Source organism: Erigeron canadensis, chromosome 9 (assembly GCF_010389155.1).
Source record: "Erigeron canadensis isolate Cc75 chromosome 9, C_canadensis_v1, whole genome shotgun sequence".
Taxonomy (NCBI): Eukaryota; Viridiplantae; Streptophyta; class Magnoliopsida; order Asterales; family Asteraceae; genus Erigeron; species Erigeron canadensis.
In genome coordinates, this window is record NC_057769.1 from 32,972,455 (window position 1) to 32,987,649 (window position 15,195).

General features: G+C 31.0%; 1 protein-coding gene across 1 annotated transcript; it reads left to right on the forward strand.

The window, feature by feature from the left end:
- Window positions 1-7,522: 7,522 nt before the first annotated feature.
- Window positions 7,523-11,818, forward strand: LOC122583610. Its single transcript, XM_043755995.1, has 5 exons — window positions 7,523-7,571; window positions 8,381-8,454; window positions 8,577-9,920; window positions 10,659-10,800; window positions 11,223-11,818. The coding sequence occupies exons 1-5, from the start codon at window positions 7,523-7,525 to the stop codon at window positions 11,816-11,818; spliced, it is 2,205 nt and encodes a 734-aa protein (XP_043611930.1).
- The last annotated feature ends 3,377 nt before the right edge of the window (window positions 11,819-15,195 follow it).

Here is a 15,195-nt window from a genome sequence, read left to right on the forward strand (position 1 = left end):
CATCTTTTTGGTGTGAATAGGAGGCTCCTAACTGTAAATTGAAAGCTGGGCTGGGTACACTTGGGACCGATCACGGCCAGGTTTGTTAGGGGGCTGTACTTGCAACCAAAAAAAGGACTTACCTGCCGGGTACTAAGTCATAGGCATGGACCAACTAAGTGGCAAGTACACATGGATTAACCTAGGCCTGGTTCCATGGTCGGGGTCAGCTTGGAACTAGCCCATATGAGAAATAGACAAATAGTTGGCATCACAAGGTGCTATGCTAATCTATAACATGTACATTCCAACAAAATTTCCGGCAGTATTAAACAACATGCTAATAGTTGGCATCATTTGATATTGTTTTATTATGAATACAAATTCTCTAGAAAAGGAAGGTGGTATTAATGGAGTCCAGATTTTAGGTAAGATTAGTTCAAATTCCACTTAGTATTAACCAGCGATTAGGGATGATGATAAATACTCAACCCGGTGGACTTTTATTTTACCTGATCTATCTTTAGTGGATTTGGTAATATGTAAAAGAGTTGAAGGCATGAGTTATGAAAACAATTTCGTTTTCCTCAGTACACCTCGCCAACTTTAAAAAAGTAACTTATGACTAAGTTCAGCGAAAGCAGAAATAAACTAAGACTAATAATATATCAACCTAATAAATCAACCTAATAATCAACCTATGTGATTAATTATTTTCCATAAACTAATCAATGTGCGATAGATCAAAATATGTGAATTAACTAAATACTGTTAGTTAAGCTTTAGTATTTCCAAAAATCCATCCAATGAGCCATATTTTTTGCAGGTATGATATAATCGCTTGAACTATGCTCAATTAATAGTTATATTTCGATCAGTATTGTCTTGTCATTGTAACAAACTATTTATTCATTTCAATTTAAAAGATAATGTTTCATCAACATAAATTTCTTCGTCTCCATGATTCCAACCGATTTGCACTCCCGTTTAATTCGATCAATATGCTGTTCATTCTTTTGCAATCACTGGTTACACCGATTACTTTTCAAATATGTAAGCTATTAGAAGATGTAATGATCATAGGGTGAAAAATTGGTCATTCGTCAACAATTTTATCTACAAGTGGGTCTACTTAATAAAAAATGTCCCTAATACAGGAATACTAGACCATCAGTTCGCAATCATGGACAAGTATAGCCGTGTTCATCGTTTTTGCAGCTAAATTGAAAACCCAAACGGGCAATCCGTGAAATCCAAGCTGGATCAAATGTTGAAGCCACATCGTCTCCCAACTGCCATCACCACTTTGGTGGGGTGGTAGAGGCTTTGTCCTCTTGGGGAAAATATCAAGGTTCAAACCTTGACAATGATGTTTCTTGGTGTATTTAAATAAGGTAGTGTTAGTTTAAAATTTGCTGTTAAAAAAAAAAACGTCGTCTCCCAACTTTGGAAAGCCACAAGCCTCCTCATATAGACCTGGTTAGATTTAAAACCAAGTCGTAAATCAAATGCAGGACATCGAACACGATGGACCGAAGACCTGGTTGCCTAGGGGAGTGTACTTGCAACCAAAAAAGACTAAGCTGCTCACTAGTCACTACAAGGCCATAGCCCATAGGCTTGGACGAACCATGGATCAACCTAGGTTTGGTTGCAAGAAACTGGTCCGGGCTGGCTCGGTAGTAGCCCATACGAGAAATAGTTGGCATGAAATCATATATGGCTATGTATGAAACTATACCACTATGCTAATCTATTATCAGCTATTCAACTACAATCCAACAAAATTTCCGGTTATATTAAGCACAACAAAACAATGCTAGTTGATTTGATGAGTCATGAGTGTATCACATATCACATATCACATATCACATATATATGTATGTTGACATTGAAAATGAAATTTGCTATTAAAGGTAAGGTGTTTTGAACTTTTGATGGAGTCCTCATTTTTAGGTGTAAAAGAATAAAGATTAGTTTAAAACGGAAAAATAAATAAGTTTATATGGAGTGTGGGAAAATATTAGTCCAAATTCTACTTGCTATTGACCTCTGTCACATCCAAAGTAATTTTGTAAATTTTAGTTAAAAAAAACAAACTCTTATCACCATAGGATTTTGAGTGAAACTTTGATACATTCAAAAATAAAAAATAAGATTATTAAGTTCTTTTAAAACATGTGTGACATAGAAAATTGGAAAAATGTGCTATAATCAATTAAAACTTGCGTTTCGTAACGGATACAAAATAGTTGACTATATGACATAACAATAATGTAATAAGATTTTTGACTTTATAGGTTTAATTTTTTTTTTTTTTTTAAAAGCTATACTCTTAGTTTCTTTTTAGTTTTTAGTTTGCTCCATAAGCTTTGACTTTTAGTATAATTAATCAATGCATTTGCTTAATGTCCAGGAATTTTTTTTAATATAATCGTGTGCAGATACATAGTCAAACCTTAATAACTTTAATCGAACAAGATGTGTAGTAACTTCCATTCCATCCTCGCATGCATTGCCTCTACTTAACTAGAATATTTATTTGGTTCATCAATAATTATACATACATGCATTGTCTTTTTTTCATTCTTATGAACTTACAAAATTAAATAAACTTAATTAACCGCTTACGCAGCTTGCACAACCATTTATAGAGAAACGACAATGCTTTATTACTATTTGTGACTGTTTAGAAATTGTATATTACTCGTATTATATATGAATAAAAAAATAAGATCGAGGTCATTATGTATCCCACATTTCCACTAGATAAGTAAAGGAAATTATAAGTAAAGGAAATTACAACTGGAGCATTAGCTCAATAGTTGAAATACCATCTCTTTATATATATGAGGTCTTGAGTTCAGGTTTTGGGGAAGACATAAGGAAGTCTCTTTATGAGGGATTGGCTTAGGTATACCCATGTTCAAGTCTGAGGCGGCAGGGTTTACCCCTATTGATCGTCGTGCCTTCGGGCGGATTAGTAGGGGTATTTTCCCCATCGGGTATTTACAATAGGCATTTCTACTTCGAGGAAGCTCTCTAGCGCGGACCCGGTTAAGACAAAGTATGCTAGACCTTTCGTTGTCAAATCACGATACGAAGTTTCCAGCAAAATTCACCTTTAAAAAAAAAAAAGTAAATGACATTAAATACGATTTGACTTTTGATTGGCAAAAATATTTTAATTTTTCTCAACAATTTTACAGTCTAGTAGCAGTCAACAGTCTAGTCTAGCTATTAGAGGTCACTTGTGTCATGGCGTCACGCCGTCACCACTTGAGTTTATACACTCTATAGTTTACTTGTTTAAAAATGTAGGTCTTCACTCTTCACTAGATTTGAATCCCATAGGCTAATGCATGAGATCAAAATGGAATTGCACCATGTGAATATGTTAAAAAATTACGAAAAAAATGCGACTCTTAAATCTTAATTAACCGTCCATGGCTTAATAGCCTAGTGTCATCTTGGTGGTGGGATAAGGTCTAGTAACCATATAATCATGGGTTCAAAACCCACATAAAGGGGTTTTCTCATATTTATTAAGTTTTTTTTTAAATTGATGTATTGACATTATTATCTTGTGGGGATATGATCGGGTGGTACACATGATATATGAATAACAAATGTGTATTATCAAGATTACATTCATTTTATTCTTTAGTTTTCGATATTACGCTCATAATCCTGTAGTATTTAAAGTGGTAATTGATCTGGCCTTTGTCTGAAACTTTGTTACATTTACAATCCCTCTTTAGAAAACTAAAATAAAGGTCATATATAGTCTCATAGGTGCAATTCTGATAAAACAACATGAACGACGAGGCGTGAGAAAATGAATGTAAATGTAACAACGTTTCGTATAAGGGAATATCATGTAATTTTGAAAACCAAGAAATTTTGACCGTAATAATTTATATCTATATTACAAAATATAAAGAATAGGCCCCCCATGTTGAAAATTTAATGGAAAAAATGTCTAAATTACCCTTCACAAGGAAACTCTTTCATTTTCATTTGTAGTCATTCATATACACGTACGCAATTCTATCTCAATATCTTTTTCTTTCTTGAGAAAATTACATTTTTTGTCCCTCAACTTGGCAAATTTCACAGTTTTGACCATAAAGTGAATTAATTACAAAAAAATCCCTAAATTTGGTCGTTTTTTTCATTTTACATTCCGCGACCTAACGGAGTTAAATTTTGGCCGTTAACCCTTACACGTGCCAAGCACGTGAGGGCATTTCTGTCATTTTCTCCTTTAAGACCAAAAATGAAAAAATATACAACTTTAGGGACCAAAAGTGAAAACATATACAACTTTAGAGACCAAAAACATAAAAAATCTTGATCTGGAAAAATGAGCTTTTATATTACACATGTCTTTTCCAACTCTCATCTTTTTCTTCCTTCATCATCATCATTCATCAAAAATCCAAAATTTACAACTCCCATCTTCTTCTTCCTTCATTATCCTCATTCAACCCAAAACCTAAAATTTACATCCATTCTTAATAAAACTCATTTAAAACAACTATAATCCTACAAATGCTAACAAACATCAACTATATAAATATGTATATATTAGTTTTATATATTTATAGATTAAAAAAAAATACAAAAACTCAAACATACACTACAACCACCACCAAACTCCGACCACCATTACCACCACCAAATTATGGCCACCGTGAGCACAACAGTCTCATCTTTCATCGCCACCATATCCACCTATTACCACCACTACTATATACAGTGGCGGACGTATAGCTTAGGCAGGGTATACATTTGCATACCCTTTGACTATTTAAATTAGTGTAAAAAATTTAAATTGGGTTTTCTTTTGTAAGTTTTTCATATAGAATGTATATCCAATGAAAATGAGGTACATACCCAATAAAGTTAATGAAATTAAGTTTAAGACATCACCACTTCATGAGTCATGCGCCACGTTCCCACTCTATTTCATTATTGTAGTCTGAAGTTTCCAACTATATATATTTTCATATTTTATATATATTTATCAATTTAGGAGTTCTGATAGTTAGGATTCTAGTTTCAATTTTCAACTAAAAATAGATTTGAAGATTTATATTTATTTACGAGTTGTTTAATTGGGATGTGTTATCACCTTTTAAAGTTAAACTGTTGTTACGTTTTTGATCCCTAAAGTTGTATATGTTTTCACTTTTGGTCCATGAAGTTGTATATTTTTTCATTCTTGGTCTTGAAGGAGAAAATGACGGAAATGCCCCCACGTGTTTGGCACGTGTATGGGTTAACGGCCAAAATTTAACTCCGTTAGGTCGCGGAGTGTCAAATGAAAAAAAGACCAACTTTAGGGGTTTTTTTTTAATTAATTCACTTTAGGGTTAAAACTGTGAAATTTACCAAGTTGAGGGACGAAAAATGTAATTTTTTCCTCTTTCTTTTATTTGCATCCTATTAATGGTATCTACATTACAATGCACGGGTACCGTACTAATTTTATATATTGCTAATGTATAAAGCATTAACTTATTCCCCTAAAATTACAAGTTTGAGGTATTTTTAATGAATGTCTTTTACTATTCAATACACGTATCACTTACTTATATGTGAGTATATTTCCCACAAAAATTTTTTGTGTTGTGGCTGTGATTAACTCGTCTTACACAAGATTTTATTTTAAAAAAATTACGAGGTTTTTAGTAGCTTTTTGGGTTGAAACTTTTGATTTCAAATACATATTCAAACAGGGCTTTTTAGTTCCTAAAAGCCCCCTAAAACATACCCATAATAAGATGATTTACAACATTTATCCATATAAGTCTTACACGTGCATAAACCACTTAATTCGACATTTCGACTAGATTTTTTTGCAAATAAAGTTACACGTGCATAAACAAAATATTATGTTATAACGGTATAACACATATTGACATATTGTCACAATATGAATCAAATAAAGTGGCTTCATTTATCGTAAATGTTTAGTGTAACTTTTTTTAATAAGTACCATATATATAATACCAGCTAATCAGACCGGGTTCAACCCGAGACGCTTAATTTAAAACCAAAAAATATATAGAAATATGTATTTAATTTGTTGCCAGTACATTATAATTTGATACGGAGATAGCAACATACTTGTAAAGATGAACGTTAATATATAAAACCGATTAATGTGATGAAAAAAATTAAAAAATAATTATCATAAATCAATGGTAGATATGAAACTAAAATTAAAGAGTTAGGATACAGTCAATTATTTTTCATATTAATTTAAAAAAATTAAGGTTGAAAAAATAATATGAAAAAAAAAAATTACATATTGTCTAATATAAATAATAGTTTTTTGAAAGAAAATAAAATCTACTATGACATCACATATTTTTAAAATTCATTTAGGAAAAAATGATGTTATGTCACATATAGAAACAATCTTGTTTTATTTATATAAAAGATCTACCATGTGTTTAGTGCCATTATCCTTCAATATACTTATGTTCTCAACACTATAAAGCATCATATAATTTGACAATTACATTACTACACCTTTTCATCAAATTTTGTATAAATGATATTTTTCTAATATTACGAAATTGCTTTATTGCATTCCCTTTTAACATCATGAACCCAAGAAATCCTTGTTGAAAAGATAGATTTTAAAAAAGATCTTAAACTATGTGTGTGATTCGTTTTAACTTATGTTTGACTGGAAAAAGTTAACAAGATAATATACCGCCATCACTTTACTTATCAAAACAATGGGGTAAAAAGTAAAATCCAAAGGTACACAAGCCCATATATGAATGTTGCATGATATGTGCTCGAAATTATCAAAGACAAGTACACTAATTATACACTGTGATTTATGTGTTAGAATAATGAATATGAATTTTTTGTGGTGTGTAGAATACCAATATAGTATATGAGACCAGAAATTACAATTACTTATCCTTTTTCATGATCTACTTATCAAATTTAATTGGAAATATTGTATAAAATAAAAATTGTAAATCTTAATGTAATAACTAACATAATATTTAAGCATTTATTATGAAATAAATAAACATACAAAGTTTTAAACACATTTTAATAGTTATGAATGATGAAAGATATATATGTATTTGAAATACAAACGTGGCGTAAAAAGATTATTACAAGTGGAAATCGGTCCTATTAATTGCCCGCGAAACCCCTGTTTTTTACTATTACCACTCCCTTTTTATCCTCTTCCACTCTCATTCTTTACATGTAACATTTTCATTTGAAAGTTGAAACTATAAAGCACACACATAGTCATACACAATTTTCTCAATATATTCAGAAAAATGATCAACTGAAAAAAACCATTAAGAAAGGTAACAACTTTAATGTCCCATGTTCATTGTACCTCTCTCTACATATAACATACACATATACATTTCATATATAGATATATATCTTTGTCTTGCAATAGTTGTTTTTGTTTTTATGCTAACAAAATGTTGTGTTTGTTTTTAAAATTTATAGGGGAAGATTAGTTTGTGTATTGATTTTGATTTTCTAGAAAATGGAGAGAACTAAAAGAAGAAAGTTGAAGTTTCCTTGTCTTTTTGGAGGTATAATTAATTCTAGTATTTCATATTTTTATTTTATTTGTTGTGAATTTTGTATTTTAACTTTTGATGATTTTTAGTTATTCTTTAAACACAAGATGAATTTGAGTTGTAAGAAATTTATAAAATATTAAATTAAGGTGAAACCTAAGTAGAAACCAATGATATTATTAATTGTTGTTCTGTTTCATGATCAATGCTAATGAAAATACTGTTATTAAAGTTGTGTGTGTGTTGTTTTAAATAATCTCTTTATGTCAAGATTAAGGCTCCTATATGTTTTAAAATGATGCCAAAATCGGAATTCTATTACAGTATTATACTAGCTGTAATTGATTTTATCTATTTATTATTATGAAATTATATATAAAAAAAGTGTACTTATGAGAATACTTTATATGGATTCTGGGTATTAATATCTGGTATGCCTTTTTTATTCTTTGTTATGCTTTATTTGGATTGTAAATTTTGAACATGCCCATGATTTTTATGTAAAGCAGTTTTTTTCCTTTCTTTTAGTGTGATAGTGTAAAGTTATGAGTATGTGTTTCTATAGTGTCATTAGTCATCACGAATTATCATCGAAAGGCTTAGCGGGCTCCTTGCCTACTTACTGAAATTCGTTCATTGTTACACAAGTATTCAAGTCGGGTATATATATGAGAATGAGAATATAGGTTTTTTGAGCGTTTTCTCACAGTTAGTCTATGCAATTGTTAGCTTTCCTTTTTTGTTCTAAATCAATGCTGCAATCTGTTTCGGTATCTGATTTAGTAATTTATTACTTTATGCATCGTATGTAACTTTGATAGGGATTGACGAACGCTCAAGACGTGAACCTGTTCAATCTTGGTCCCCTGATAATGCCACCGCCAAGCAAAGGATGGTGCGTCACATATCTTTTTACTTCCTTGAACTTATATATACATTGTATAACTTTTTGTCACAGCTTATTTCAAGTATTTCCAATACATGAGTTATGAAAGTGATTAAATTTGTTGATTGTAGTTCAAGTTTGAAGTTGGAAAAAGCCCTTCAAAACAGCGAAAGGGGAAACCAACACAAAAGTTGTCGGCTAGAGGAGTATCAAATGAAACCTCAGCCGAAAAATGTTCACCAAGTATTTTAGCCAAGCTGATGGGTAGAGGTGCCCAACAAAGAAGGTTGTCAAACAATTTTAGTACTATGAATATGAAGGCTGTGAAAGAAGATCTAGTAGCATTACATGTAGCAAATCAACTTCACTCATCACTGTCAATTGCAAAGGTGTCTGACCTCGAGTTTAGTAGAAACGTCGTTCTGAAGCCCAACACAACGAATACTAAAACAGTTAAGAATTCTTTTAAGTTTTTTAACGAAAACATTGAATGTTCAAGTAATGTGGCTGGATGTAAATACGGAAATGCTAGAGAGACAATAAATGATATAGATAGGCGGATGAATGAGGGTTGTGAAAGCGAGGATATAAGTTTATCTGATTGTGGTTATATTGGGGATGATAGTTTGCACGTGTTTACAAGTGGCTCTTTTAGTGAGACAGAAGTAATAGCAACTACTTCTCGAATTACCATTGACCGGAATGATAGGCTCACACATTCATTATCCAAAATCTTTGAACGCTCTTTAGTTATAGAGGCAAAGAACAGAATTTCAGAAAGATGGAAGACAACTGGCAGGCATGAACATGTAGAATCAGTCAATAAAGGTAGTACGTTAAGAGAAATACTTTCTTTCCCTAATGAAGAAATGAGACCCGAGGAGTCAAGCAATGTGGCGGGTTTGGTTGAGGTCAATGATATATCTTCCGTGCCTTCAGTACCAAGTATGGCTTTGGGTAATTGTGGTGGGAATGGTCAAAGGGACAGATGTCTGATAAGTATGTCAGAGTCAATATCTCTTGTTCCATCTTCTCCTGACCCAAATGATATGGTAAATGTCAATGATGAAATCGATGCTGATGAGAAGGTGGTGGTGTATAGCGAGCCCCTAAAACGAAGTAAAAGAGGGGACATTTCATTGCAAAAAGTAGGATACAATAAAAAGAGTCATTCCTCTCAACCTGGCAAAATCTTTAGCACTGAGTTTGGTGTTTGTTTACCGGAAAGTCAAACCAGCAAAGAATCTACCAAAATTTCCTTTGGGAATGAGGGTCCCACTAAGTATCAGCCAGCAATTTCAAATGTCGATGATTATAATGATGCTACCTATGCAGCATTTCTATTTGGTGAAGTGTCTGGTTTTAAGATTGAAACATCTTTGGAAAGTTTGAACAAGTTGAACGCAAATCTTGTTAGTCGTGTGGTAGGAGACATAAATTCTTCCAGGGTCGATGAAACTTCACAAAACTATCAGGTGACGCTGTATTACCTCTCTGAACTATTAATGAAAATTTGTTTATGTAGTAATTTTCATATTGTTCATATCTATGGAAATCCTTTATTTTGGTTTCATGCTGGCAATAGATTTACTTGAACCAAAATACAGGCTCACTTAAATCTTGCTGCATACTTATCTGGGAAACCGAGTGCTTAATAATACCTAGGGACAGATAGACGTACTATTAAATGCAGTCTGTATATATATTTGGTTGTGAATATGTGATAAATGATAATGATTAGTAACACATAAATGAGTAGTAATGACTCATATTTGTAGCTTATCTCCAGGTTAGAGAGTCGGGTTTAGTTTCATGGTCTTATAGAAGTTGAAATCATTTAAAACATCACACTTTCATCATGGTCTAATATTTAAGTTGTGAATGAACACTTGCTATGGATAGGTGTGAAGCTTTGGCATTAAGCCAGCCCTGTAGCTTTTTAGGTGTAAAAAGTTATTATTTTTCATCTGATGTTTGAGTTGCAGATTTGTATAAGCATGCCTATACATAACACTCTAGAAACTTTCATATCTTTTGTTACTAATTAACATGTACTTGATGTATATATCGTAAAGCCTGCTGCAGTTTACTTGTTATCTTGAGAATATTTCCATTTTATTTGACCAGTTGATGTTTCTTGAAGATAATTAAACCAACGAGCATACTTTTCTTTATAAGAAACTAAATCCTTTATCATTATAATTCTGACTCAGCTGTCTGGACCTCAATCTGAATCTCGTGAAAGCTTTAAGGACGTTGTTCATAGCCATCAATGCTCACTTCTGAAAGCCCTTCCTTCAGAAGATGTATCATCTGATTCTGACAGCTATGAGAGACTTTATTCTCGACTTCAAGGTAACTATTAAACTGTTTTCTCCTCATCAACCAATTTCTTATTAACCCATTGGAATTATTTGCCACTTTTCATTATATTATATTCGATGTTTAAAAAGCTTTCCTTACATTATACTCTTCCATTGTTCTGTTGTATAATATAATATGGAGTACTGTATTTACTAGTTGCAGTTATACATATGTTAGTACATTCCGTTCACATATATGGAATGTAGTAAAAGAGACGATGCCCATAAGCTATATATCAATAATTGTTAAGCTCCCTAAATGAAGACGTAGAGTGACTATAAAATACCGTTATATGACACTTTGTTACCCAAAAACCAAATTTAGGAAGTTATATACCTCAAACTCTTTATTGCTCTGTACTTGCAACAAACTCCTCTAATCTTTTTGTTTAACCTTTTAATTGTCATTTTCAGAGCTCAGGAAACAGCGTCATATGATGAAAGTGCAGTCGGCGCTAACTTCTAACAACCTCAAACTAACCCCTACAGTTAAAAAACTCAGACAAGGATCATCAGGTGCAACCCAAGAGTCAGTCAACTCAGGATCTTCATTCACGGCACAAATTCTACAAGCTTCAGGAATCAACAGTATCGACCCTGATACATTCACACCTGCATATCAGTCAGTTCATCTTCCTATTGATCCAAGGCTATTTTATCGCCTTAAAAAGTATTATTTTGAAGGAGTAGTGTTATCACGGTCTGAAAAGTGCCTTGTTCATGACTATTTTGAACAAACATTCATTAGAACCTCCAAGTCAATGGTAGCACAGCCATGGGTCAACCCCGCAAAAAGGAAAGGCCAACTGACACTAAAGAAATTCAAAATCGAAGATCAGATACGTAAATTGATCAATGAGATAGACAGGGAAGATGACGAGATATTTTTTGCAGTCAACTGTGACAAAGATCCAGAGTGGGACCACCCGACTAATGAAATGGACATCTTAGGTAAGCTAATTGGAGAATTAGTCCTAAATGATTTAGTACTAGAATTTATAAAGTTTTAACCATATAAACCGAAATTAGTACAGGTACAGTTAGCAAGATAGTTCCCTCTTTTAGAGCTAAAATTACCAAACCAAAAACAATAAGTCATGCAAGATATGTTCATTACTCCAGGCTTGGTTTTTTTAGCTCCAAAAAAGAGCAAACACTTGTTTTTGATACATAAGAACATTATTTCACATTCAGATCAATCTCATGATTTTTGTTTTTTTGGGAATTTATGGTTTAGTGTATCTTGAAAGATTTTATCATGTTTATCCGATTTCAAGTACATGTCTATTATTCTTTTTCTCGGTGGTTACATAGTATTTGCCTTTGTTTGGGTTTTATCTGATTGTTGGTTATTTTATGCTTTGGTACTTGCATTGATTGAATGTTCATATATTCGTATAACCAATGTCAAGTTTTGGGTTGTAGGAAATGGCAGTAAATTGATGTCAAGCTATTATCCTATTACTGTATACATCTTTAGATTTTTAGAATCATACCAGACAACGGTAAAGGTTTTGAATAGAACCTAGTGCTCTTTGGTTCAATTTTATCTAAATATTCTCGGGCCTATGGAAGCATATGTTGCTTTTAAACACAAACGACAAAAACATCATGCAATACTAAACAGGTAATCGTGCGCGACAGGTAATCGTGCGCGACGGTTTAGTCATTAATATAAACGTAATCAATATAAATAGAGGTAGTGTAGTCATTTTAAAGGTTGAGCGATATATGTTGTAAATAATTTTATTAAGGGTATTTTAGGGTTATTAGTTGGTAATATTTAAATTGGTGAATAAAAAAAAAAGGTAGTTTAGGTGTTTTAATGCCTAAAAGTTGAGAAAGAAAAGAGGTAATCTATTTAATACAAGTGTAAAGATGATTTTATAAAGTTAACATAGTTTAGATTTAATTTTGAAAAAAGGTAAATGTGTAGAACCTTCGGTCTCATGCCCGGTAACACATTATTCTAATATATGGTGTATAAAAGATATTTTTTCTACTTGTGTCTGGCAATATTTGAACGTGTAACAGTCTTCATTTTATGGACTCTCGTGTACATATGGTGATTTTAGCAGTTGATCTATAATCAATTGTTTTTTATATTTACTTGTAATTATTTGATTTTTAACCATACGTTGGTCCATATTTAAAAGTGAAAAACTCTTACCTAATTATTTAGTTCATTTGAATCAAATTTGTGAAGCCTAAGCCTTCTTTTACGGCCCACTAGCAGTTTCATTTCATTAAGTGTAGGGGTGTTCATTATTTGGTTTTATTTGGAAAACTGCCAAATCCAATTGGATTTGGGTTAACTGGGTTTGGGTTGTTTGGATTTGGTTGGTTAATTGGTTATAACCGAATAAAAGTATCGGGTATTGAATTGGTTTTGGGTAAAAAAATAAAATTTGAGGCCCAAACCGAAACCCGATAAGTTAATATTGATGAACTTGGTTATATATATCGCGTAGTCAAAATGCAAGTATTCTAGAATAATTGTAGTATAATATCATGAAGACAACACCATCACTATATTTATGTAGTTAATTTACTTAAGATATGTTACAAATTTAGTTCTAATTTACTATCCATGATAAGTCGTTATATATGTTTAGTTTAATTTTTGAATCATTTTACATTTTTGAATTTATTGGGCCCCAATCCATTTAAACCGAATGTTTTTTGGGTGGTGTGGATCAGGTGTTTACATTTTTGGATTGGGTATTGGTTGGTTAAATTTTTATTTAAAACCCGATTAAACCAAACCGACTAACCTTATGAAACCGAAACCCGACCGTTTGAACACCCCTAATTAAGTGATATCATATATGGGCCTAACCAATGATCAATAGATTGATTGGTATATAGTGGAGAGTAATTGGTGTTTAGTTTCCAGAATTTCAAAAAATTTAATGGAATTAGAATCTGAATTCCATTTCATATCCTCTTTGGTTGGCAAAATGAAATTCAGATTCTATCCCATTAATTGTTTGGTTCATATGGAATTGGATTCCTTCAAATTCTATCATATAATAGAATTCAAGATTTCTTCACATTTTTAATGGAAAGTTTAAAATTCCATTGAAATTCAAGTTTTGATAAAACTAAATCTTTTATAATTATCTTTTAACTACTAAAACTATTATAATATATTTCAAACCTATGTTTATTATCATTATTATTACAGTTAGAATTATTATATTTTTAAAACTATAATAATAATTATTAGTATTATTACATTATAAATATTATTGTTAATAATTACTTCGTACTAGTTAAAAATTGTTTAAAATTTTATAAAAAATTACCAATACTTGTAAAGTTTATTACTACTTATTAAAGTCATTTTTTATATAAAAATTTAATTTTAGCTCGTAAAGTTTAATATTATTCAATAAAAAATATTATTTTACAAAAATATAAATAAGATTAATATAATTATTTATAAATAATAATATAAATGTATAAAAATATTTATGATTTTATAAAAATTTATTACTAGTTAATAAAAAAAATCTTATTAAAAAGCTAACTTTAGTTTATAAAATCTAATATTATTCTACAAATTTTTTTTATTTTATAAAATATTAATAATATTTTATATAATATTTTATATTTTATAAAAAGTATTAATATTATAAATTAAAAAATAAATATTTTATTATAGTTATTTCTATAATTAATATTATGAATTTCATTCAATTACACTTAACCAAACAAAAAAGATTATAATTCAATCAAATTTCAATTTCATCAGTATCTAATCTATTTAAATTCGAATTCCATCGAATTTCGATTCCTTTGATGAATTTCCAATTCCTTAAAAAAAATTCTGCGAACCAAATGGCCCCCTTAGAGGTTTTGGGTTCAAATCTTTGTGTGAACAAAATACTTATAGAAATGAAGACATGAATTTTTCCATAATGAGTTTTTTTCTCAAATTAGAGTGTATATAAAAAAACATGCACCTAAATTTGCTTTTAATTTTTTTTTTTTTTTTTCATATTTGGGCCTAACTATTGGACTGTGCAAAAGCATTTTCAAGATGACTTATCTCCGATTCCACTTACTCCGTATTTTTAATTTTACTTTTTTTCCCCGAGTCTTGATAAAGACATGGGAAAATTTATCTTTGGAATCACTCAATGGATTTATGCTTGAAATTATTCAAGTGATACATTATAGAGATGAGGGGAAATAAAATCCTTCGAATAAAACCTACACAAATTTAAGGTACACTTTCATTCACTTTGATATGCATGTCTTTATAAAGATTGACCGAAATATATATAATGCATTTTAACGGAGTATATTGCATCATCAAAAAGATACAAAAGATCATTTTTAGCACCGAATTCAGGCCCGAGACATTAAAAAAGTTTATCAA

Excerpts from the sequence above, each read along its gene's own strand:
- LOC122583610 (XM_043755995.1), top strand. The coding sequence starts at position 7,523 with ATGGAGAGAACTAAAAGAAGAAAGTTGAAGTTTCCTTGTCTTTTTGGA. Across the intron at positions 8,455-8,576 it reads CCACCGCCAAGCAAAGGATG|TTCAAGTTTGAAGTTGGAAA; the intron begins GTGCGTCACATA and ends TGTTGATTGTAG. Across the intron at positions 10,801-11,222 it reads ACTTTATTCTCGACTTCAAG|AGCTCAGGAAACAGCGTCAT; the intron begins GTAACTATTAAA and ends TGTCATTTTCAG.